This window comes from Emys orbicularis, chromosome 7 (assembly GCF_028017835.1).
Source record: "Emys orbicularis isolate rEmyOrb1 chromosome 7, rEmyOrb1.hap1, whole genome shotgun sequence".
NCBI lineage: Eukaryota > Metazoa > Chordata > Testudines > Emydidae > Emys > Emys orbicularis.
Window position 1 is genome coordinate 35,977,891 of NC_088689.1, and position 26,209 is coordinate 36,004,099.

At 41.5% G+C, this 26,209-nt stretch overlaps 2 protein-coding genes across 4 annotated transcripts in view; one reads left to right on the forward strand and one right to left on the reverse strand.

Annotated features, from left to right (window-relative positions):
* ATAD1 (ATPase family AAA domain containing 1) overlaps positions 1 to 9,247 on the forward strand; it is a 34,291-nt gene extending 25,044 nt beyond the window's left edge. For all 3 annotated transcript variants that reach the window (XM_065407586.1, XM_065407587.1, XM_065407588.1), the window contains 4 exons: positions 3,366 to 3,455; positions 4,853 to 4,903; positions 7,132 to 7,265; positions 8,302 to 9,247. In XM_065407586.1, coding sequence (XP_065263658.1) covers positions 3,366 to 3,455; positions 4,853 to 4,903; positions 7,132 to 7,265; positions 8,302 to 8,422 — 396 coding nt within the window. In that variant the 3' untranslated portion in view covers positions 8,423 to 9,247. The remainder of the gene's footprint in view (positions 1 to 3,365; positions 3,456 to 4,852; positions 4,904 to 7,131; positions 7,266 to 8,301) is intronic.
* Positions 9,248 to 11,929: 2,682 nt separating this feature from the next.
* Positions 11,930 to 26,209, reverse strand: part of PAPSS2 (3'-phosphoadenosine 5'-phosphosulfate synthase 2) — a 44,311-nt gene continuing 30,031 nt past the window's right edge. Inside the window, exons 11-15 of the mRNA XM_065407675.1 lie at positions 25,462 to 25,597; positions 21,026 to 21,294; positions 18,197 to 18,426; positions 17,428 to 17,592; positions 11,930 to 12,035 (exon numbers count right to left, since the gene is read on the reverse strand). Of these exons, the coding sequence (XP_065263747.1) occupies positions 11,930 to 12,035; positions 17,428 to 17,592; positions 18,197 to 18,426; positions 21,026 to 21,294; positions 25,462 to 25,597 (906 nt within the window). The remainder of the gene's footprint in view (positions 12,036 to 17,427; positions 17,593 to 18,196; positions 18,427 to 21,025; positions 21,295 to 25,461; positions 25,598 to 26,209) is intronic.

A 26,209-nucleotide genomic window follows, 5' to 3' on the forward strand; every position in this document is an offset into this window, starting at 1 on the left:
ATTTGGCATTCTAGAACTGAAAGTGTTTGTATCCCATAAAGGGGAACCTGAACCATCCAATGCCTCAGAGTTCTCTTTTCCCTATTAGACAAGCTTTCTTTGCTCTGTTTCACTGCTGGTTTTAACTATATCTTTTTATAGTTTATAACTTTAAAATCCATCAGAATGGCAGTCAGCTTCTCACGCATCTTGAATACAACCAGTAACTTTATAGCAGAGGTTTCATACTATGATTCAAAGACATACAGGGTAAGTATAGCTGTTGACCATCTGCTTTGCAAGGAACAGAACTATACAATATGTCAATAGGATGTTAGTGCTAATAACTATACCACACAGAACTTGAAGTTAAGGCTGAGTAACCTGATGTTCCCTTAGGCACAGACTCTTCCCAATGTTTTTAACACAATGCCTCTTTAAACATAGTCAAATGAAGCATTCCTTTCATTCAGTAAAACATATATCTGGTCTTGTGCTTCCACTACTGAGTCTAGTGTACTGGGTCTGAAGAGTCATTGTGGCCCATCACTCATACTTCTTGGCACAGTGGGAGCCCCATTAGAGTAAAATAGAATACAAAACACCTGGTTGGAGAATTTTGGGAATCTTATGAAAATCTATGTAAAATATTTGAGAATTATTGGACATGTCCTTTTAGTACCAGGTTCAGGCTTTTCCCATGTTGTACTTCATACTGTTTAGAAAAATCTTTCTTTAAACAATGATTTTGAAATGTCCAAAGCACTTTGAAAGACTGCCCCATATTTGTTGAGAGCTGACCGTTACAATTTCTTCAAAATATTTTATTGGTAAATGTTAGTTGGGACTGTTATGCTGTGTCTGGATCTAAACAAATTTCCCTCTGATAGCAAGGATTCATTCCAGCTTTTATTAATGTTGTAAAATTCTTAATATTCTGAGGAAAATATACTCAAGTCTCAGTAACTTAAACAATAGAACATGATGGGAAACATGTAGACCATGTTAGTTGCCTCTTGCCTCAAGTGCACCTGAGAAGGAACAGTATTGTGCACAATGTATGGCCTGTTGTGTCTTACTGAAATTAAATGGTTTTTAAATTATAGACTTATTTCAAAAATTAGCTTTGAAATTTGGAGAGTTTTGTGTGCAGCAAATTGTCTGTGCATTTTCCCTTGCTGATGGAGATACAAGCAGTAGTGGTGATCTAAAACTTCCTTTATGAGTTACAAAGCTATGCATTGTGCCACTTGCATGAGGAAGCAGGAAGGGGAAGGTGGATGGCAAGGAATTATTAGGGCTCTAAAACTGGTGTAGGTTGGGTTGCACTGGAACAGTCTCTCCCTATGCTGACATCAGGTGATTCAGTACAGAACAAGAATCCCATTGCAGCCTGTCTTCCTCAGTACCCTGTGCCCTAGAACTCCTTTGAGAAGGAGAGAGATGAGGGTGTGACTGGGGATGACAGATCACATTCCCTGTCTTGAAAGTGGAGGGAAGTCTGTTTTTGTCATTCCTGCTGTTACAGCAGATGTTCATCTGCTATGTTGTAAGAAAGGGGCAGAGTTTCTCTGGGGATACAGAAGAGAAAAGAGCAGTTATTGAACTTTACAATGTAATCTCTAATTATTTTAACTTTTTTTTTTTTTTTTTTTTTTTAAGATCTAAATTGATCTTAGCCTGTCCCCAACCTTCCCTTTGCATGAATGGTGATATGTTTATATTCATACTTGGAGCTAGATTTTGGCCTCAGAACAAAGCAACCATAAAGGAGCCAGATCTGGTCATCTTTTTGTCTTGTGTAAGGGAACTATCCAGATGCCACAGAGCTGATTTAGTGGCTTTAGTGATGTTGTGTATCTGCTGTGTTCCCAGAGGAAAGGTGATGTGGCCAGGACACCTGTATGCCCAGGTGATTTGCCTGCTGCCAAACATACCCCTGGGGCCAGACAGCAGAGAGAATTGTTAGATCAAACTTCAAGCTCCTCTGACTTCTGCAAAGATACTGGCCTGCCATCTGGCTTGAACAAGGGAATAAGTGTGGTTTTCACTTCCTAATGCTGTCATGTGCAGACCAGAGAATCTGACCCCTTAACAACTTCTATATGTGGTTCTAATAAAGATTGCTGGACCATTGATTAAATGAACCTTTCGCTTACAATATTTTGTTGAACGTAAAATATATTTTTAAATGTCTGCTTACCATCTTACTGTCTAGTAACTTGTGCCACAATTTTGTGCCTCTAGATGGCATCATCACTCTAACCTGTGAAAGCAATATAGCTCTGATGCATAGCTCTCACCTTGCCAAGGCCAGTTGTGGGGCAAAGATCCAAAACGAGAGAGCTAAAAACAATAAGTTTTTAGGAATCTAAAATTATATGGGATTAATTTCTTTGACAATCATGTTTTTTGTGACTGAGCATTTGCAATGTACATAATTTATAACAAGAAGTGAGAAAATGAGATGTGTACACTATAGGTAAATTTGCTCTTAAAATGACCGTCAAGATGTAGTCCAATTGTGTAAATATTGTTCCTGTATTAAATATGGATTATAAAAATAAGATGCATTCGTATTACATTATATGAAACCTTGGTAAAGCTTCCTGTAGTTCAGTGGTTCTCAAACTTTTGTACTGTGACCCTTTTCACATAGCAAGCCTCTGAATGCAACCCCACCCATAAAAATTAAAAACACTTTTTTATATATTTAACACCATTATAAATGCTGGAGGCAAAGCAGGGTTTGGGGTGGAGGCTGACAGCTTGCAACCCCCCACATAATAACCTCACGACCCCCAGTTTGAGAACCCCTGCTGTAGCTTCACATCCAGTTAATAATACCAAAACAGTTTATTTTGTTTTTTCAGCTGTTTGGTTTAAAAAAAAAAAAAAATCTTTAGTGAATTTAGTGCTTGTGAAAAATGCCATATTGCTAGGCCTGGAATCCAGTCTGCTTTTTATTTACATAGGAAAAGAGATAGTGCTTCCTCTTGCTACCCTACCAGAATGCCTCCCCATTGTTAGTTCTGGAGAGAACTTGTCCACAGAGACCAAATGTTAGTAACTAAAAATTGTTATATTCTGCCTGTTGACTTTGACTGAATTTGAATTTGCAGACTAGAGGCGAAAGGCTCCAAATACTTTGAACTAACTAGTCCGTTTTCAGCTGTTTAAAATAACCTCATAATGTGTTTGTTTAAATCCTGCTGTTAAAGCCAGTGTCAGAAAGCTTGACACAACTTCTCTGTAGGCTGATTTGCTTGATGGAATTTAGAACAGCTACCCAATTTGGCTTGTGTATTTTGTGAACCCCCATTATGATAATTCTTGAAATAATAATTTCTCTCCGCTATTTAATCTTTCTGTTTTTCTGTACTAAGGTGATAGTGATGGGAGCTACCAATCGCCCTCAGGATCTTGACTCTGCCATTATGAGAAGAATGCCTACGAGGTTTCACATTAACCAACCAGTAAGTCATAGCAAATTGTCTTAAATAATGTTGGGTTGTTTGCCTAGTGGATTAGCAATAGGTATGTACTGTACCAAATGAGAGACCTCTGTCTTCAGTGCCCAGGCAAACAGCACCAGAGAGTATTGTTAAGGTTTGTTTTCAGTTTCTCACAAGTACAGATAATTTTGCTTTTTAGGGTGACATTTCCCATGAGAAACTCAAGATGTACATATTTCAGCTGGAACCAACTCATTGTGCCACCAGCAGCTTCGAAACCCATTTCCTGCACTCATCCTGTACAATGGAGTTGGTGCATACTTTCCATTCTTCCCATCCACACCAAGGGGAGAGCAACTTAAAGCAGCGGTGCCCACGGGGCATTTATGTGCACCCGCGTACTGGCTGGCGGACGAGCATCCGCCGACAAGCAGCGTCATCCAGAGGCGCCGCCGCCGAAATGTCGCCGCTTCTTGGCGGTATTTTGGCGGTGACGCTGCTTGTCGGCGGCATTTCGGCAGTGATGCCTATTGACATTGCCGCTTTTCGGCAGATGCTCGTCCACCGCCACGGTCCGCTGTGGCTCCAGACGAAAAAGGTTGGGGACCACTGACTTAAAACATTGATATCCCTGCATGCAAATTTATGTACACTTCTGTTCTGGTTGGCAGTTATCTTTGACCATAAGACCAAAGGTCAGCATATCTTAGCTCAGGGGTTGTCAAAATGGATCAGACTATGTATACATCATGGTTAGACTTGGCAGCTGTTCAGCCACCTAGAGATATCAGAGAATACTCAAATTCTACAGGATGCCTACTCACTGTTCCTGATATAAATAAGGCTCTAGTGTTCTCTGTACTCACATAGTTTAACTCCTTCAACTTGGTTTCTTCATCTGATGCCCAGGTCAAGAGAACAGTTATGTATTCACAGTCTCAAACCTGGAAAGTTACTACTACCCATTAACCTAGAGAGGATCCTTATGGGTGATTCTTGAAACAGGAATAAGTTACTAACTGTGGTTCTCTGAAGTGGGAAAGGTGAATAGGGAGTGTGGATCCATGTGGGTAATCATCTCAGTTACATGGGTTCAAGTCCCATTCAGGGAAGAGTAAGATCTAAAGTATTTGTCAACTCCTTTTTTCTCTTTCCCTATAATTAATGTAAACATTGTTCCTGGACTCAAGGGATAAAAAGCAGACTTGATATCTTGGTGCTGAATAGCACCATTACCATCAGTAGCATACATGCTAGGAAACTGACCTCATTTCAGAGGATCAACCTGTATTTCTGGAGGGCACGGGAGATGCGAAATAAATATGTGCCTGTTGAATGATTTTAATAGGTAAAGAAATGTCACACTCTATCAGTCTCTTTCTGTTCCATAATGATTGAAATCTTTTTTTTATTTAAAGGCTCTGAAACAGAGAGAGGCGATTTTGAAACTGATTTTGAAAAATGAAAATGTAAGTAACTTATTTGTTTAAAAAAATATTTCTATGCATTATCATGGCCATGGGTGCAAACCTTCAGGGCAGTTGAAAAACATGCTTTTGAACCAACCATCTTTGACCATTGTATGGATTTAAATCAGAAACATGCTGGTAGATAGTGTTTGTGTGCAGTGTATTTGACTGGGAAGCTTCTGGATTTGGGTGTGACCTCAGATTTCAGAGGTAGAGTTGTTTAATAGATTAAGCATGAAACTGTCTTTAGAGAAATTAGATTTCTAATCTCAGTTTTGACAGTGATTCACTGTGGTTTGGGGCAAATTAAATAATCTCTGTCAATGGAACATTCTGTCTAGTTGATCTGGGAAGTAGCAATGTGTTACAGTGCTGCTTTTACCTCCTGCTTGTTCATCAGGAAGAAAAAATGTTGCCTCACATTTATCTTCAGTGCTGTGGACAAAACGTAAGGCCTGGTCCTGCTAGCCTTCTGTGTGGAACTCCCTTTTAAGATAATAGTTCTGTGCATGGAGAACTTGCAGGATTTAGACCCACCATATTAGTAATTCCCATATTAGTTTACAAAACATCCTAGATTAATGTCTGTACAATAAAACAAATACATTTCAGAAGTAAAACTAATTTTAAATCTCATTAATTTTAGTGGTATAATATGGGAGTTGATCCCTATGAATGGTTAAGTATTAAGAAGGAAAACATTTCATAAACTGTCAGCATTGCTTGCAGGTGATAGTTGGAATGCAAGGTCCTTCTGGCAAAATAAGTGAGCACTAGAGAGATGAAAACGAAATTGATGTTTAAAAGAAAAGCGTCAACATAAATGAGTCTTAGAGGAGGGCTCAAACTTATTGATGATGATTTTAAGTTTGATGGCTTTAGTATTGTAGAAATCCATAGAATTATAGACATTAGGGCTGAAAGGAATGTGATAGGTCATATCAAAGCCTCTAGACTTAGAGCAGGCTAATCTAGACTCTGATTGTTCCTTTTTCAGAAAATATTTTTTCCTTTTATTTGAACGTGTTCCTTAATGTTGACTTTTTTTTTATGTACGTGAAGCATTGTAGTTTTAATTTGTCTATAAAGAAATTCCACTTGCTTTTCTGATGCATCTGTGTAAAAAGAAGATTAGCTTCTAGAAGACACCATTTTCTGATGGAAAAATATTTGTTTAAAGTTAGGAGATCCTGATTCGAACTATCAAGAGGGAGTCGAGACTCCTGGGTTGTTTTTGGGTTTTGCTTGACTTGGTGCATGAACTTGGACGAGTTATGTTGCCTCTCGGTGGTTCAGCTCTCTGATTTGTAACATGGGTATAATTCTTCACCACCTCAGAGTAGCACTATTAAAATTAATTGGTTTTAATGTGTTTTGATATTCTGTGATGAAAGGTGCCAACAGAAAATATTAATATGTAAATTGATTTTTTTTCAGACTTCATGTGTAAAGTGGCAAAAGTGTTTATTAAAATGAAACGTCAATGCTAAATGTACACTTTCTAATAATGTCTGAGAAATAAGTTTGTGTGTTGATAGACATCATGTAATAAAATAAAAAACACTAATAGGCCTATGTCTAGGTCTTGTTTTGTATTATTTATACATATATAAGGACCTGAGTGCACTAAGTACCTTGTAGGATCAGTCCCTTGTAAAGAAAGGCTAATGTTGGAGTGTGTTTATAGAAGAATTGGATCACCATTTCTGTGATTCAATTGTATCCACTGGTAGTTACAGGATGTTGTCTATAGTGGATGCAAAGTCATGTTTAACACCGAGCTGATACTTATAACTCTTCACAGCTGTGTTCTAACATGACATAATTTGCTAGTAAAGACAAACCCTAAAAGTGTCAGAGAAGCTCTTCAAGACTTTGTGCCGGGGGATCCTGTCCTCTTCAGCTGTCAGCACTCTTAAATTTGTACAGGAGAAATGAAGTATAATAAGGTAATTACTGCCTTCTAGTAGCTGCCAGTTCTTTTTAACAGATATAAAGTTTTGTTAGTGAAACTTTAATTTTACTAATCACCTCATTACTTCCCAGGTAGAGAGTATTTGTCTTATGTTGTGATTATACTTTGCTAATATTTCCTTTTAGTTCCTCAAAGGCAAAACCTTAATAAAATCTAAAGACAATAATAAGTCTAAGAGTGACTCTTTTCTATATTTAGTACAATATCTTACTGAATTTCAAGTTTTCATGCCTCTTTCTTTATTTTCTGGTAGGTGGATAGGCATGTGGACCTCTTGCAAATTGCTAAAGAAACAGATGGGTTTTCAGGAAGTGATTTGAAAGAAATGTGTCGTGATGCAGCACTCCTGTGCGTCAGGGAATATGTTAATTCTACACGTGAAGAAAGGTGCTTCTTGTTGTTTGTATTATGGTTGCCAAACTGAGACTGAGCCCCCTTTGTGCTAGACACTCAACATTAAAATTGAAGACACAATTATTTGTAAATAAGGAGCTTTAAAAACAAAACTAGTGATAGAAACCAGTGGTGGTTTTTCTCTACACCAATCCTCACTACACACACAAATTCAGTGAATAAATTACTTCATTTTGGTTAGGGATGTAATCAGGATTTTGTTGAAAATTGCTTCAGTGCTATTGGGAAATATTATGGTAAAAGATGAACACACAAGATGGGGCGTAACTTTATTGATTTTAATGGGACTGTTCATGTGCATAAAGTTACTGTGTATAATGTTTGGAGGATTGGTCCCTGCGTGTAATCATAACAGGCTGTAAATATGGCTACTTGAATCATACAGGTTCCAGTCATGCCCCCCCGCCTCTCCCAAAGCACTAAACCAGACATTCTAATGTAAAGGCTCCATTGCCTCTGTTATAGGATCACTGCCCTCAAGCTTACTTTTGGGTGGTGTTAAATCCAAATCCAAGGTGAGCTTGAGTGCTCCTGTTTAGTACTGAAAAGTGAACAAAAAACATTTGGTGTGTTTAGTTGAACTAATTCTCCAATATCAAAATCAGAAATTAGTGAACATGAAGTAGTCCAGAGTTTCCTTATAAAATGTTGTTTAGCTATAATTTTTTAAGAGCCAAACTCGATTTTCAAATGGGTTTCTTTCCTGTTGAATGAGTTCCTTATTTTAGTGTCCACAACTTCAGAACATCATTTTTACCAATACAGTAAGGTACCTAAAGAGGAACCCCACACCCTTATGTTGCATAGACCTTGATCCTTTAGCTCTTGTGAACACTTCTCTCCTACCCCGGATATGTCAGTTACAGCCATTGATATAGCCAGACATCTATTTAGTGTTCTGTGGCTTCAGGCACTGTATGTACAGTTGAGGATTATTTTATAGCATGTAAATTAGATTAATTATGTAACATTTGAATCACTGTTGGGTTTTTGGTGTTTTTTTTTTAAGCCATGATGAAGATGAAATTCGGCCAGTGCAACAGCAGGATCTGCACAGGGCAATTGAGAAGATGAGGAAGTCAAAAGATGCAACACTTCAGAATGTTTTGATGCATGTTAGTTTAGACTAAGACTAAACAGTGTGTTTGCAGTTTCTGATGTGGCCTAATTTGACTTGCACTGTAATCAGTTAGTTAAAAAAGGAGTTTGGGGGGAGGGGAGTTTGGGGGGAGGGAAATTCTTTCAATAAGGGAGTTAAATGTTTCATTTCTAGAGGGTTTTTATACACTGAATTCTAAATTATTGAAATCTGGTAATCTTACAGAAATAGATGTGATCTACAGTTCATGAAGTGGAACAATATAGTCCAGTCCAAGAGTGAATGCTTGTGTTTTGTCCAATTACCAATACGCTGTAGTGGCCTTAAAGTAGGTTCTAATGTGATGCATGTTTTTTGGGGGGGAAGGGGAAAATGATTGAATACCAGTTCATGTATATATGTATGAACGTGTGTGTGTTTATATTAAATGTATATATCCACACATTTTTTATATATAGACATAATCTGTAGATAAGTTGAATATGGAAAATCTTTTTTTACTTAATTACTGAATGAAATTAAATCTGAAGATGTATAGATTAAAAGACTCTGCTGAATTCAATGCATATTTACCTTTTTTTTCTTTTAGCAACTTATACAAAAGGCAGAAATTCTGTTTGAATTGAGATTTTATTTTACAACGTTGAAGTAGTGGTGACTTTCACATTGATGTTTGACGTCTCCATGCAGTAGAGGTAGCAAACTAATGCAGAAGTGTTTGAATATTTTTCATTTTATATGAAATCCTGCTATTAGGCTCTTTTGTTTTAAATGCTGTTTTTACATTTTTCCTCTCGGAGTTGAGTAAATACCCTTGCAAACTGGTCTTTCATTAAACCCTCCATGTTATAATTCCCTAAAAAATGTGGTTCTCTGATTTACTATACACTAGTCGGGTTATGTAGTTCTGACTTCATTTTCTTTAGAATATATATTGCAACATCTTTACACGATGCTATGAATTATCACAAGTTTTATTTTAACTTGGAGGGGGAAGTATATTTTGGTGGTGGTTTTCTTTGTTTCCTCATACACTAATTTGCAAAGCTGAGAAACTCTACCTGGGTCTCCCAGTCATTGTGAATTGCAATGTTCTACTGTACTTGGTGGCAACAGTTTAACAAATTTATATAATTAAGAGATCGATAATATAAGATGTAAAACTTTTCCAACCTTAATATTGTTTAAAAAAAGGGTACATTTATTTTTTATAGCAGCAGTATGAATTGTGCACTAATCAAGTGAATATTGTGGCAGAGCTCTGACCATGTCCCTGTGGGTCCCGCGCTTCTAGGCGGTTTATGCTAGCCTCAGTGACTCACTGCGACCCTCCACGTAGCCCTTCTCTCTCTAGGGCCAGGGTTACAGTCTACTGAGCCCTTTTCATCATAAGCCAGCAAGGAGATTGGTGAGAGAACTCCCACAGTCTCTGTTGTCCCTAGGGGCTTGTTTCGGAACAGTTTAGCCTCCTGTCCTGACAAGGGCCTGACTTCCCCTCCCAGGAGGTGTTCCTGTAGTGGTGGGTTGGGGGGAACCTGGGCCCGCCCTCTACACCAGGTTCCAGCCCAGGGACCCTAATAGTAGCAGCTGTTGGCAGCCAACCTTTGACTGCGAAGGTTGCTACATTTCCCTGGGCCACTTCCCCACAGCTCTCCCTTCTTCACCCTTACCTCAGGGCTCCCTTACCAATGACTTGAGGGTGTCTTCATTAACCAGCCGGTCAGCTGCACTTTCTCTCCTCTGGCTCCCCCACTCTTTTCTGCCTGACTGGAGTGAGCCTTTTATAGTATCAGAGAGGTCTTAATTAGAGTCAGGTGGTCACATTAATGGCCTCACCTGACTCTTTGCAGGTTAATTGGAGTCAGGTGCCCCTGCTCTGGTCAGTCAGGGAACAGAAAACTGTTAATCCAGTGGCCAGTATATCTGCCGTCTGCTACGCTGCTGTACCAAACTGGTCTGGGTCTATCACAATATATACTTCCTAATCTAAGTGCCAGGAATGTTCAGACCTAAGTATTTTACATACAACCAACATATGCTACTGATAAGAGGAAAGTTAAATAAGCATTGAAAACAAGTTAAAAATAAGATGAAATTTGAACCAGCCATCCTAGGATATAAAGAGCTAAAAATGGAAATTCCATCAAAAGTTTACAACCACTTTATTTTATAATATGTAAAAAGCCCCTTTTCTCTGAGAACTTCAGTTAACTCTGTTATATATCGGCAGTTCAAAAGATGTTACTTTGACTCAGCAACTCCTTTTCCCACCCCCTCCTCTCAAAGATTGCCTTTCTCCAAGCTAAGGTTGGTTTCCTTTTTGACACTGGAAAGCTCTAGGGTAAATGCACATAACTTTCAATCCTAGTGGGAAAGGAAAATGAGTTTATGCCACTGTAAAGAACACTAATTGGGGGTATTTGGCATTTTAATCTCAAGTATTTCAACTATAGAAAAGTCTTAAACAGTAGTTGAGGAGATCCAATAACATACAGAATTGTATCCTTTTAAAAAGAATTCCTCTAATAGGAAGGGGAGCTCTTCAGTCCCTAGGAAAATAACAGAACCAGCAGTGAGAGAATTTGCAAACATCTAGAGGAAAAGCTGCAGGGATTTATAAGGAACAAACGACCGGCAAACTTAGTTGTTCTTGAATTTTGATTAAATTTGTGGATGAGGAAAATGCAGCAGAAGTAATATAGTTTTAGTAAAGCATTCAGTACTGTGATTACCCCCTTTCCCCCCCCCCCCCCATTACCTTACATACAGTAGCACTCAGCATATTAAAATTAACTTCTGGGGTTTTAGAATAAATTCAGATAAACTTACATTAGTTAATCCATTTTAGCAAAACACTTAAGTAAATACATGCTTAACCTTAAATCCCTGGGTAGTCTAATTGAAATCAATGGGACTGCTCACCTATTTAAGCATGTTTATATGCTTTTGCTGAACCAGGCCCTTTTGGACCCAATGGTTTTCCCCCCATTCCCTTGAACATGATACTACCCTTTCTATGTGATGTGTGTTTGATTTCATTTAGGTCTCTTCCTACTCCACTCAGTAACCATGACAGCTGCAGTAGTCTGTGGCTAAAAGGCTGATCAAATGATCCAGTCTAGGAGGAAAGCCTGGTGTCCTTTTCACAAGGTCCTTGCTATTAAGTGAAGAATTCATATAGATCAGTGGTTTTCAACCCCCCCTTTTTTTTTCTCATTTGCAGATCCCTAAAAAAATTCAAATGGAGGTGTGGACCCTTTGGAGAACACCACTTGAATTGCCCTTCTGCTATTTAAGATTCTCTTTCAGAGTATGCTTGAACTTCAGCTTTTTCCTCCAGTGCATGGGAGTAAAAGTAGGGACAACAACTCACCCACACTAGATACACGAATAAGCAGGGGATCATGGTGCCTGAAGTGTATCAGCTCATCCCCTGAGCAGAAAAGTTTACTCTTAACCACTCAATTTTTGAAAATTTAGTCCCTGTAGTTGGTTCTGAGTACTTCACCATCTGGCCAAATTTTCACTTCTCAGTGACCTAGAGTGGGAGCCCTTCATGACTGTGGGTGGGATTTTTCTTCACCAAGCCCTGAGGGCAAAATGCCACCTGGAGTTCTGACTGGAGCAATTCTGTCTTTCTGTGCCTGTGTGGGAAGAAAGTAGAGTTCTGAGATTAGAGCTTCCTCTTGTGTGGCCATGAATGATGATGCTCCTGCAGCCACCATTCAGCCTTCATTAGGTGAAGGTACACACTCACAACTGGTTAGTTTCAGTCCAAAGGATCGGGGTACTTTGGTATTCCTCACCACCTCTAAACTCACACCAGTATCTGTGCATAATGCTTTCTACCCTACCTAGGGGGCCATAAGAATCTATCCTCTCCTGGCAGATGACAACCTGGCCTCAGTTACATACGCTGTCATCTCTTCCAGTCTAGGTTACCGCAATACACTATAGCTGGCCATGAAGCTCTCAGGAAACTCCAACTAGCACACAATGCTGCAGGGCATCTCCTCAGTAATGCTGGCTATTCTAAGCCTATCAAACCTGGCCTCAGCTCTCTACACTGGCTTCCCATAAAATATTAAGTTCAAGGGTTTTTGTCCTTATCTTCAATAGTCTCATGATATTGTGGGCCTGGATATCTAAATGTGCCCAAAGCTCCAGGAGGAGGACCGTAGTCTACAACTGTTCCTCGGCCATAATGGAGTTGTCCACCATAAAGGTAAAGTTCATGCATGCAGGAGACCGGACTTTCTCGGGCCAGTCTTAGACTGGAATCAACTTTCATAAATACTAATGACCATCACAAACCTCACCACATTCTGCTCTAAGTGCAAAGTGCACTACTTCAAGCTACCTTCTTTGATCTGCCTCCTCTTACACATTAACGTGCATATTAAAAAAAAGTAAAAATAAACTGCCGTAACACTACACTTCACACACAATTTTGCCCACCTGCTCGGTAAAGGATGAGAGCGAGAACAAACCACGTGACAGATACAGTTACATTATTTAATGTATTACAGGAAGGTGCTCAGAACAGTGAGCAGGGTGGTAGAAGACCCTCACTTGAATCCTAGTTACTTGATTCCTTCACCTTGGTAGTAGCAATGAATTTTTTTCATACCAACCACTTCTACAAGAGGGGAGTGAAGATTTCCACTGCTCCATTTTATTCCTGCTTTATAGGGAAATGGATCCCAGCAGCATGTAGGTGCTCACAGGTTAGAGTCTGAAAACTGGGCAAACTAACTATCCCTAAATTGCTTTTTATATCTGATGTGGGGTTGATGTAGTTACTAAGAAGTTAGGGATAGTGTGGCCTATGTGTGGGGTATTTTTTAAATAAAATGCCTGCATTCCTACCGTATATACTCGTTCATAAGCTGAATTTTTTTAGTAAAAAAGCACCAGAGAAGGGGGTCGGCTTATCAACGGGTATAGAGAGGGAGAGGTGGGACACAGCCCCTCCCCCCAACAGAGGGGGCAAGGAGAGGCAGCAGAGACTCTCCACTTCTGGCCACGCTGCTCTCCCCCCAGCCTTTGAAGCAGCTGCAGCTCCAGGGCTGGCAGGCTGTGGCCACACCACCCGGCCCCACCCGCCGGAGCACTCTGTGGCCGTGCCGCCCGCCCCGCCCACTGGACATCCTCCCCTGGCCTGCCCCAGCTAAGGTGGGAAGGGATGGGATGGGGAGAGTGTGGGGGTCCCGGACTGGGGTGGGGTCATGTGGGGGTGGTCACAGGGTTACTCCCCTGACCCCCAGCTTCTCCCCCCCAAAATTTCCCCACCAGTTGCTGTCCTGGCCCCTCAGGGTAAGCAGCTGGCGCGCCGGGACACTTCGTTTACTTAGGTTTATCTCTGTGCCTGCGGATGCTCGAGGTAAATAAACCATCTCGGCCCGCCAGCAGCTTATCCTGATGGCCCAGGAGCCAAAGTTTGCCGACCCCTGAATTATAGGGTTGGCTTATGAATGGGTCATAAAAAATTTCCATTTTTACTTATCCATCTTGGGGGGAGTCAGCTTATAAATGAACCAGCTTATGAATGAGTATATACAGTATGTTAATCCTCATGCCGGAACCATGCTATAAGACAGTAATAAGAAGGAAGGGATAGTTCAGGAAACTGGCTGTAACAGGTTCTGCTGGTATTGATCCAATAAGTTTTTAGCATTGTTTCAATGGCTACTCTCCCATGTTTGCCAAACCCCTGGAGATTAGAAGGCCAGGAGTAGCAAGGCAGTGGGAGAACTCATGTAAATTTAATGCTGACAGTCTGCATTCCCTTGCAGGTAAGTTTGGGTGTGAATACATTTCAGAAAGCCTTTGGGGCCTCCTTACCCCTCTGAGCTTACTAGTTTAAAAAAAAAAAAAAAAGGTTGTAAAAAAATCCACAAAATGACAAGCAAATATTTAGACATAGAAATATATATTTGTACTAAAAGAAAATGTTTAATAACAGAGTATCAAGTTCAGAATATATTATGAATCATGAGATGCATCAGTCAAGGCACAAATTCCAGTCTTTAATAAATATACTATAAAAATACTAGCGAATGGACTCAGTGTACTACACTATTTTAAAGGAATAATTTTTGTTTTGCTGTAACCATTTGGGTTTACTGCTTTTTCACAGACCACTTTGTTTCAAGGTTAAAAAAATGCAACACCACTATTTAAAATATCAAATATTAATTATAAGTCACAGTATTACTTTTGTCTTTCAGGTTCCTGCCAGAGGGCCTGAATATAAAAGGCACTATTGTTTAATATATTTTTAGCTTCTAGTGTTACATTTGTAGTATTTAATTTTTTGAGGTATAATACAACTTTTGGTTCCTTACTCTAGATTTTTTAAAAGCAGTAAGAAGCTGGAAACATTTGAAAAGTAAAATGCTTTAAAATAACATTTTGCATTGCTTCTGTAATTATGTGCATTGCACAATGGGCACAGCAAAACAATTTCACTTAATATATATTTTACTAAACTAAATTACAAGCAGAAGCATGATTGTTTTACTATGTATAGAGCTTTTTATAATTAAAACTGTAAAATGAGAAGAATGCTATTAATTTCATTTTCAACACCTTTTAACCAGTTTTTGGACACCCATTAAAGTATTCTGACAGATATAACTGCAAGATCAGAGACTGAAATCACATATTAATTCCTACAATAACTGTGTATATTTTCCCTAGAAAATGAATAACACAATATCATGTTCATGGAGGTAATAAGCTCCTACAAGTCTCCAGTAAATACCAACCATTACTTCAGCAGCTCTCATACGTTTTCTTCTTCCTAGAAGCCCATGAAAGTAGATAGGCTTTGGAGCATGTTCTAAGTCAAAGATTTGGGCTTATTTGAGCCATTAGGGAAGTAGTGAATTACAAAGTCTAGGCCTGGGTCTCCACATGGACAACCTGTTAACAGTTCCTTCTCTTCTAGACTGAGGGGTCTCCAGTGTACACAATGCCTCTGCTGACTACAAATATGGCAATACGGTGCAGGGAAGAGAGGTGACTTCTCACATAGGGAGATTCCAAGCCAATCAGGGCTTTCTAGATCAAAGCCAACAACCTCAACATCTCCCAGAAACACAATGGCCGCTAATGCAGATTGGAAGACTAATAGAGTGTGTGCATGGTGAGCCTGCTTCCCCAGTGATCAGCCACATCCTGCACCAGCTTACGTTTCCAGATGGATTTATGGTGCAGCTCTCAGAAGAGTTCACTTTAGTAATCACAAGGTGGCAAACAAGAATTGATCACAGTAGCCAGACCCATGTCCAAAAGAAACTGTTGCAACCTCCTGGCCAGATACAGATGGGAAAAAACCCCTACATCCCCCCAGTCAAATAGCACCTGGAGATCCTAACCCGTCTCCCAGATTACCACATGAAGCAACAACAGGCAACACACACACTCTCCATTAAAGAGGCACGTACAATTCACCATATTTTCCCATCTGCCATTTTCATTACTGTTTTTTCTAGAAAGAGCGTCAGCCAGCTGTTCCTCACCCTCGCCCCAATCTCTGGCAGACAGTGATAAAACGAATGTGCCTTATTTTTTTTCCTCTTTAGAATATCAGTAAGCTGCAACATGATGGGCATTAATAGACTATTGGTCCATGACGTGTACATTATGGGCATGAAACTGATGGGAGAGTGTCTTCTTCCATACTCTGTTAATGCACGTCCTGGATGGGGCTTACTGCAGTTACAGGAAATATGCTTAATTTGAAAGAAAAAAAAAAAGAAAAAACAAAACACCACGTTTAAAGCTAAGCTTTCTGAAGGATGATGTGGGTTGTGGGGTCGGGGCTATCCTTCCTATATGGAAAGCATAAGCAAGGGAACATGTGTTAAACACTATCTCTAAAATTTTTACTGCATAGCAAAGTAATTTTTCTAGCTCTCTCAGTGACACCTTTCCCAAACCTCCTGGAGCCAAAATGGCCTTTCAGGAACAAGTTGTGGCCAGTTTGTTTCCTTTTTCTATTGGAAACTGGAAACATTATATTTGACTAAATTAGCTTTTGTAATAGAAAAGAGGGTAGAAAGTGCCAGAAAGAGGGGCTAGCTTGACATTCTAGAGTGTGAACAGACTATTTTAAACTGTCTCCACCTAAACTTGGCCTCTTTATTCAATAAGCTGAACTGGGATCCTGATTCTCAAATCACATACACCAGTGTAAATCAGAAATAACTCCACTCTGGTCAGTGGAATTACACTGGTATAAAACAGATGAAGTGAGAGCAGTCTAACGGCCTCATGCATCTCCTAGTACAGCTTCCTGCAGTCAAAGCAGGCCAGCTCTGGGTGGGGAGGGAAAGTGCCACTGGGAGCCCTCAATGCAGGACTCAAAAGTTAAAGCACCACTTCTCCCAGCCTCACCATGGCACTCAAGCTGGGCTGCTTTAAATTGTCTCTTTTATGTAGAAAGCTAAACTTGGAGCTGCAATAAAGCTTAGTTCAGTTTCTTGACTGAAAAGTCCAAATTTAAGTAGGAGGCATTAGAAAGAGAGGGGTGTGTGGTGGACAACAGAAACCCATATATGTGCTAAAGAAAATCCTTCTGCCCATTGCAGAAGATGAGCTTCTTAAGGAATAAGGGGAATATAGTTAATCATTTATTTCCTATTTCCGGATTGTAACTGATTTAAAGAGCATAAGGGATACGTAACTACATCATGGCTATAAGGTCAAACTGTGCACCTTTGGGGGTTGGTGTACCACTATGACATCACTAAAGATGTCCAACTGGCCAGTCCTAATATGGCTTTGGACAATCATCATATAGAGCCATATTCTACTATAAATAACAGACCTGCTGCTGCTCCCTTTGAGGTTGAAAGGAAAATTCCCAATAATTTAGTGGGAGAAGGGCCAGGCCCAAAATACATACATTCAAAAACAGTTTGACCCTATTAGAAAATGTTCTATCCTACCATTAGGGTATTGAAAATGCAAACTAAGTGATCTGTAATACAGTAAATCAATCAATCAATCAGAGCTCACTCTTAATACCCATATTTTTGAGGAAAAATAGAATTAATATTTTTTTCCAGTGATTTGTAGTATTCAGTTAAGACTTTCCAAGCTTTTGGGGCCATGAACCCATCAGGTGGATTTTCGCCTTCCCGAGCAAGCTTTCTCATGCGTGTTCCAGAGATGAAGTCAAATTCATTGTGCCTACCACAGAACAGACATATGGATGAAATCAGTAAATTTAATCTCCTTAAGTGCATCAAAGCCAAATCTTTTCAAATGTATTATTTTTGCTATCCTCAGAATTTAATCTGAAAATTGCTGGTACGATGTCTTCACTAACTCTGTAAGCACTAATGGCACAAATCTTTATCTTCATGTGCTAATTTACCAGCAGCAATAAGAAGCAACGGGGCCTCTATTAAAAGGACCTCTATTTTCACTATTACATTATATTATTAAATATAAAATACTTTTCTAAAAATAAGGAGAAGTATTTCTACTGTTGTTTCCTAAATGTTGTTGTTTCTTAACCTTTTTGGTAAAGATCAAGCATAGTGTTAGTTTCACATGCGCTAACTCCTTTGTCTGGGTGTTGTGTCCTGTGCTGGCAGGCAAACAGACTCCTCACATAGGTCTTTTCATCCCTTAGTTCTTTTATTTCATTTACAACCAACTTATCTAAAATACTACAAAACTTTTCCTTTCTTCTGCTAAACTGCGACCCTTAAGAAATCCTTTAAAATATTAAATAATATTTAAATATAATATGGGCTACTTTAAAGCGGGTTATCATTCACTGTGTTACCTTTCTGGATCGTAGAAAATCATGGCCTTTTCTACTTTATTGTATGCTGCAACTCTGAAGGGAATGATTTCCACAGAGGCCAGGCCTGGTGCCATGCTAAGGACCTTCCCTCCTTGTGTGGGCTCATACAAGTCTTTCTTGGTCTCTGGATGGGGCATGCCTGCAGGGTCTCGGCCCACAATGTAGAAATTAGCTCCAGCAATCATTCGAGCCCTACAGTGCCACTGAACCTGTGAAGGTGCAACACAAATACCATTATTTAAATGCAGGCCGACACTTGACATAGCATGTCAATATTTTTGTCTTGCTTTAATAAAAAATGTTTAAAAGCTAGGCAATGTCTTTATTTGGACACGCATGAAAAGAATGACACTCTTCAGCAGGCTATTTGTTGTTTCTGATTATGGTTACCCACTTCACTTTCATCTACCACTGCTTTCACTTCCTCTGCTTAAATAAAATGAAACTGGTCTAAAATTAAAATTTCTGCAAAGGTTGCATCTAGTGGAAGTTGTAGAGAGAGAAACTGATTTTTGTTCTGTTTTTTACGGCTGTAAGAGTCCATGAGGTCATTTGCTCTCTCTCTGTCTGATCATAGAACTGCTTAAGTGAAATGATGCCTGAAAACTGAGAGGCCATAACTGAAGAAGGCTGAAGAGTGAACACTTTACAAGTCTCTTTATTTACTAATAGTTGAATATATGCCATAACTTAAGTGTGGCTGGCTGGATAATTGGGGCCTCTTGTGAAATGGGAAAGAATAGCGCATCCTTAATTACTTTAATATTAATTCCTCTCTCTATTGGGGCCACCAAGAACTGACTGCCATAATCTTGATTACGTGTGAGAGTTGCCCCAGCCTCTCCAGGAGGCCAGACAGACCACCCCAGCCAGGCCTAGAAAGAATTCCAGAGGTGCAAAGGTAAAGTAAAGCCACCTTCGCACCTCAGTCCTCTCTTGGGTTGTCTCTCCTGCAAGGGGCAGCACAGAATGTGGCTGGATATATATACTCTCTGTGCCTCACAACCTGTACACTGTCTCTGCTCAGCTGTATTCCCTTCCCCTTTGTCACCCTCTCAGTATTTAAATAGAAATTGACACAGTCCATCTTCAGTAAAAAAAATTATAACCACCAAATGTCCTGCACCCCAGGGGGCTGTGTAAATAATGCTAGTGTCACTGAAATTACTAGTTAAAAAGGCTAAGTAATTCCCCCAGGAATAAATTACTATTCTTTTCTCTCAGGATTTATATAATAGTGTAGTTCTATTTACTAGTTATTTAATAGCCATGAGGCACAAACTTTTGTAAAAGCTCTTGTGAAGGGCAGAGGCTGAAGGTTCCTACACTGCAGCCAAGTGACTGCCCAGCTGAGACAGGTATATGCTGCAAGAGCAGATGAAACTGTGAGGAAAGTTCTGATTCCTTAATGCTTTTATCCTAACCTCCACACTTGCCTATCTCAGGATATTTATTCCTTAGCTTTAGGGAAAGAATTACTGGGGGAAATTGAAGCAATGAGCGTCCATGGCCAGAAATGCCCAAAGGAGTGGAAATCAATAGGAGTCAAAAGCCCAGTTACCCATCACATCTCCACTGCCCCATGTAGCCTTCACCTTCAGCACAGGCCGGTTCTCTAAGCAGTCACTGCCAACGTGGACCTCTCAGGAGATAATGCCACGGGTTTATCTATAGCAGCTCCCCTGCCTCCAAATAAAGTGTCCAGCACAAAATGAGAAGAGGGAGAAGCAGTAAGAGAAGGCAGATAGACTGAGTGGTGGGCAGTACAAAGTACAGAGTTTACACTCTGCAAGCAGGTAGGGATGAGAAGAGACCTACCGGGGGAATTCAGATGGCTCAGGGTAGAAGGAGGGAAAACTCATGGGAGACTTAACAAGTTGCCAGTACTCATGGAGGCCCAGATGGCAGACCTTGGTATTTCTGTGAGGTCTAGCCTTTTTAAAATTTGAACCCCTGGCTAATGTGATGATACAACAAAGGTGCATTCATGTGGTGAACACTGAAGGAAATATGTAAACATATTACATGACTATCAAAAAGTCCCTCATTCACTGATGCTTTGGGGGATAGCACAGGTTCTCAAAGAGGAGTGGGACAGTTTTATCATTTAGGAAGTCTGCTTTTAGATTATGTTGGTAAAAAGTATTTATATTTGTATCGAATGCAGCACAAGCAGGGAAAAATGTAAGTAACTAAATAAAAATGTATCAGGGGTAGCCGTGTTAGTCTGGATCTGTAAAAAGCAACAGAGAGTCCTGTGGCACCTTTAAGACTAACAGATGTATTGGAGCATAAGCTTTCGTGGGTGAATGCCCACTTCGGACATGACATGCATCCGACGAAGTGGGCATTCACCCACGAAAGCTTATGCTCCAATACATCTGTTAGTCTTAAAGGTGCCACAGGACTCTCTGTTGCTTTTTAAATAAAAATGATTGCCTGAAACGTAGCTCAATAAAAATGGCTCTTATGTACTCCCTGTTTTTCAGTCGTGTGTGTTTAGGTTATGTCCAGAACCAAGATTACCAGGTTGCAGACCCAGTATGGCAAAATCTAATCTGATTATTTATGAAGCAAAATTTACAGCTGGACTTTTTCAGATATTGGTCTGATCTTTTAATTCTGTCAATTAGCAAATCTTATCGAACTTGTACTGTTAGCAGAGTTGATATGGAAGCTTCCGATGAAGAATGAATAGGGAACCTCAGATGTCACTTACTATGTCACTTCTCTGAATAAAGCCATATTTATGGATTTAAAATTCTGTGAATACTTCAAGGGGTTGGTTGTTATTTAAGAAATACATACCTCTGTTGGACCAGCATACAACATGGGAGAGGGGAAGATTGCAACAATAGTTGACTTTGGGTCTAGGACATGTTCCTCAAGCACGGCTGCATGCTGCTTCATTCGCCACTCTAGTGGCACATCATCCTCTTTGGTCCAGCCTCCTAGAGGGTGCAGCAGAAGCACTGGATGTTTGTAACCTCTTTCCAGCAGATGGCTTTTGGTGTCCTGCATGAGCAGAGCATGACCATTGTGGACAGGGTTGCGCAGTTGAAATGCAAATATGGCATCTAAGAAAGAAAGATTCAGAACAGTGTCATAAGCCCGATAAGATGATTAACAACTGCACTAACCTGAACATCTAACAGGAAGTACATTTATAGACTATGTAAGTCATGAGCATCAAATTATGACAACCTCTACTGTTTACGTTCCCTGGTATTATTATTTGTATGAATGATCTGTATTACCATAGTGCCTGGGAGCCCTAGTTATGGACCAGGATCCCATTGTGCTAGGTGCTGCACAAACACAGAACAAGCAAACAAAATAAGCAACCTTATCTTCCCATGGAATGGTTCCTACAATACTTAAATTACATATGTACTATTCCTCTTAAGTGCTCTGTGAAATTTTTTCATTGTGCACATTTTCTCTGAGGTTGATCTTGGTTATATCATCCCACTGTGGCAATGTATTTTTCACCTTCTCATTAGAAAGTGTATTTCCAATCTACATCACATCCTCTAAACTTCACTTCTGAAAATATGTATTTGTTTGTTTTCAAAGTTCAATGAAATGCTTAGGGAGTTTGGAAAATCTACACTAAAAGCACCCTCTGCCTTCTAAAACAAGGTCAAATTTGTTACGCAGAGTTGTAGGTGACTTGTGGAACTTCTTTGCCCAGTATGACATGTTTTGGTGATTGCAGTGTTGTAGCTGTGCTGGTCCCAGGATAAAAGCCCAGGATATGCACCTTAAGAAACTTAAACCTGCCTTCACCAAACACACACCAGAGAAGTAGATTGCATCATGAAACAGGCCATCCAAATACCCCAAGAGAACCTGCTTCAATAAAGAGGGGAAGCTCCTCCAACCACACACCCCGACTTGTCACTTGGTATCCCGGAACACTGGAACCCATCGGGTATCATTAAACAATTACAACCCACACCTGATGGGGACTACATCCTGGAAAAAATGTTTCCTGAACCTCCTCTTTTGGCCTTCAAACAACCCCCCAACCTCATCAAGCATTTCGTAAGATGCAAGTTCCCCACCAACCAGGGCACAACCCAAAGCAGCACCACACCCTGCCAGAACAACGAATGCAAAACCTGCTGACATATCTTCACTGCTATGATGATCAATTCCCCCCCCCCCCCAACACACCTTTCAAGTTCTGGGGGTCCTACACATGCCTATCACAACATGTGATGTGCCTCATCCATTGCACTAAATGCCCCAATAATAACTATGTGGGTGAAATGAGACAAACACTACGCTCTCGAATGAACTCACACAGAAAAATGTTAAAAGACAAAAACATTTCCTAAAATGATCACTCCATATCTGTCCTCTCAGTCCTCGTTCTCAAAGGAAATCTGCCCAACACTTTCAAAAGATGAGCCTGTGAGCCTAAATAACTTTGGTAAACACGAAAACACAGACTGAAGAGGGACTCCAGATTTATGGCTTATTACAACCATCTGTAACCTACTAATCCCTGTTTTTTGTCCTATGACTGCAGAGGTGTTAATGGGCCACTTCATCTTGAATGGTCCCTTAGGATATGTGTTAACTACTTAGGCTAAACAATCTGTTCCACCTTGTATTTAGCTGTAACACTCTGGGTATGTCTACACTGCAATTAAAAACCCGCAGCTGGCCCATGCCAGTTGACTCCGGCTTGCGGGCATAGGCGGTGAGTTATATTCCCACGTGGTGCCTGGGCACCAGCAATATTCAGTGCCCAGGAGCCCAGCTCCACCAATATTTGGGGCCAGGTGTCCCCCCACCCCCGGCCCCACCTGCCGCCCCCCCCCCCTCCCCGTGCCTCCCCCGGACCCCTCTTGCCTTCCCGGGACCCCAGAACAGAGAGTCCGTCTCTTCTGTGCAGCTCCATGCTGCCTCCCTGCAGCAACTGCTGCCGCAGGGTCCTAGTGCCCCCCATCTCCACTGCCAGGGCAGACTGACTGAGCCTGCCCTTCCAACTCAGACCCTTCCCTTTTCCGGCGGGACCCTCCAGCAGCACAGGGGGCCCCCTGCCCACAGTCCCCGCTCCTGCCCCATGCTGGGCAAGGAGGCAGCCCCATCCCTCACCCTCAGTGAGGCTACAGTCAGGGGCAACAGCTGGGGAGGAGGCGCACGCAGCACCCCCCGGCACCCACCACGGGGGAGGCGAGGGAGATTCCTGGATGTGAAAGAGGCCCTAGGAGCACATGTAGTGACAGTGGTGGGACTGAGTGTGCTGCTGGGGGGGCAGGAAAGGGGGGCTCCTCCTCCAGAGCTCACTGCTGCCGGCAGGGAAAGGGCTGGGGGGAGTCCTCCTCTCTGGCCCCTGTCCCGGAACAGCCTGCCTGCAGCCCAAACTCATCCCCAGCCCTGCCCCACCCCAGAGCCCACACCCCCAGCCAGAGCTTTCACCCCCCCACCGCACCCTCAACCCTAGCCCTGAGCCCCTCCAATACCCCAAACACCTTATCCCCAGTCCCAGCCAGAGCCCTCACCCCCACGCCCCAACCCTCTGCCCCAGCCCTGAGCCCCTCCAGCACCACAAACACCTTATCCCCAGTCCCAGCCAGAGACCTCATCCCCCTGCACTCCAACCCTCTGCCCTAGCCCTGAGCCTCTCTAACACCCCAACCCCCCCAGCCCCAGACAGAGCCCTCACCCCCCACACTCCTACTCTTGCCCTGAGCCCCTCCCACACCCAAACCTCTCATTCCCAGCCCGAGACAGAGCCCTCACCCCCTACACCCCTCTCGCCCTGAGCCCCTCCCACACCCCAAACCCTCATCTGCAGCCACACCCCACAGCCCTCACCCCACACCCCTGTACCCCCTCCCTCTGCACCCCCTCCCATCCCCAAACTCCCTCCCAGAACCTGCACCCGGTCACTCCACACCCCCTCCCATCCCCAAACTCCCTCCCAGAGCCTGCACTCTGCACCCCATTCCCTTGCCCCAGCCTAGGGCCTGCACCCCAGACCTCCTCCCCCACCCAAACTCCCTCCCAGAGCCTTGGGCAGGTGGGGGGGGGCAAGTTTGGGGGGGCAGAGTTTGGGTGTGAGCAGGTTCTGGGCACCACCAAAATTTCTATAAACCTGCCACCCCTGCTTGCAGGGCTTGGACAAAGGGGCTGTTCAATTGTCATGTGGGTCTTTGGGTTTGGGCTGCAGCTCGCGCTCTAGGACCCTGCGAGGTGGGAGAGTTCCAGAGTTCAGGCTGCAGCCTGAGCCTGGACATCTACACTGCAATTAAACAGCCCTGCGAGCCCGACTCAGCAGGCCCAGATCAGCCACGGGTGTGTAACTGCAGTGTAGACATACCCTCTGAGTACCTTTCCCAGAACTGATGAAGAGCTCTGTGCAGCTCAAAAGCTGGTCTCTTTCACCAACAGAAGTTGGTCCAATAAAGACATTGCCTCACCCATCTAGTCTCTCTAATGTTGGTGAAGCTTTCCAGGCACTACCACAATGGAGTTTCAATATAGCAACACTCTTCATCTGCCAAGAAAGTTCTGTCTTGTGGGTGCCACAGGTTCCATCCTCTCACCCTTCTTATTTAGGGTGACAACAGATCCCAGTGGCAGGAAGAAAGTGGGGTCAGCTGTTATGGTGCTCCCTGTTTAACCACGGAGGCATGTGCAGGGGAAAATCAGACTGAATTTGGCACAAATGCCGCTCCATGACAAGCCTGTGATTTCTAGTGAACCTCAACTATATAGTACTAATATACTCAAATTATTATTCGTATTAATAAGAATATTTTCTATCTACACTATGATGAGAAAACTGCAAAGCCCTTAAAGTTGTTTATTGCTAGATGCAGAAATTTAGAAGAGAAGACTAAACCAAGCCTTACATTTAGATCTACAATATGATTTCATTTTTGGGCTGATAATTAAGAGAACTGTTAACTATTCACATACTTTTTGATCAACCTCAGCAAAATAATTCAATGCAAGAAGTCTGTGAAATGTCTAATTTTCACATCACACATGTGCAACAGGAACAGATCTATTAGAATTTTTTAAGGTAGTTTTCCTGCTAGGTTTCAGAGTAGCTAGGTAATTTTCAGCATGCAATTATCTAGCTTCAGCTGCACTTTATCGTAATTAGTCTTGTGATAGTTCTCTCAACGTAAGGATCTTTTAGTAGGAAGACAAAGGATAATTAGGCACCAGCCCAGCTGAGATTGTGAAGAGGGTGTAATACCACAAAGTCATATGCTCACCAGCATTCATTTCTTTAAACTTCTGTTTGAGCTCCAGTGGTGTCAAGCGGTATTGGTCCAGTCCATCATTCCATTTTATTTTCTCTAACACAAGAAGATCACCACCAGCCAGCCAATTCCCACTTTCCATCACCATCTACAAAATCATATATATACACATATACATATATTAGTCATGGAATATCTGCTAAATACTAAAACATTTGTGTTAATTTTATCTTTCATTAAATGCCTCCACAGTACAACTATCACTGACTTACTGAGTGGCTGCATCTAACCTAAGTGTTTCTCTCCTTGAAATGCAGGGCTAGAGGGGACCTTGCCAGGTCATCTAGGCTGAGGTAGGACTAAGTATATTGACAAGTGATTGTCTAACCGGTTCTTAAAAACCTCCAGAATGATGGGGATTCCACCACCTCCCTTTGAAGTTTAGTTCAGTGCTTAACTATCCATATAGTTAGAAAGTTTTTCCTAATATCTAACCTAAATCTCCCTTGCTGCAGAGTAAGTCCATTATATCTTGTCCTACCTTCAGTGGAGATGGAAAACAATTGCATATGTCCTCATTATAACAACTCTAAACATATTTAAAGACTGTCATCAGGTCCCCACTCTTCTCTGCCCCTAAGCCAAGTCTTCTTTTCTCAAGACTAAACATGACCAGTTTTTTAAACCTTTCTTCAGAGGTCGGTTTTCTAAACCTTTTATCATTTTTGTTGCTCTCCTCTGGACTCTCTCCAATTTGTCC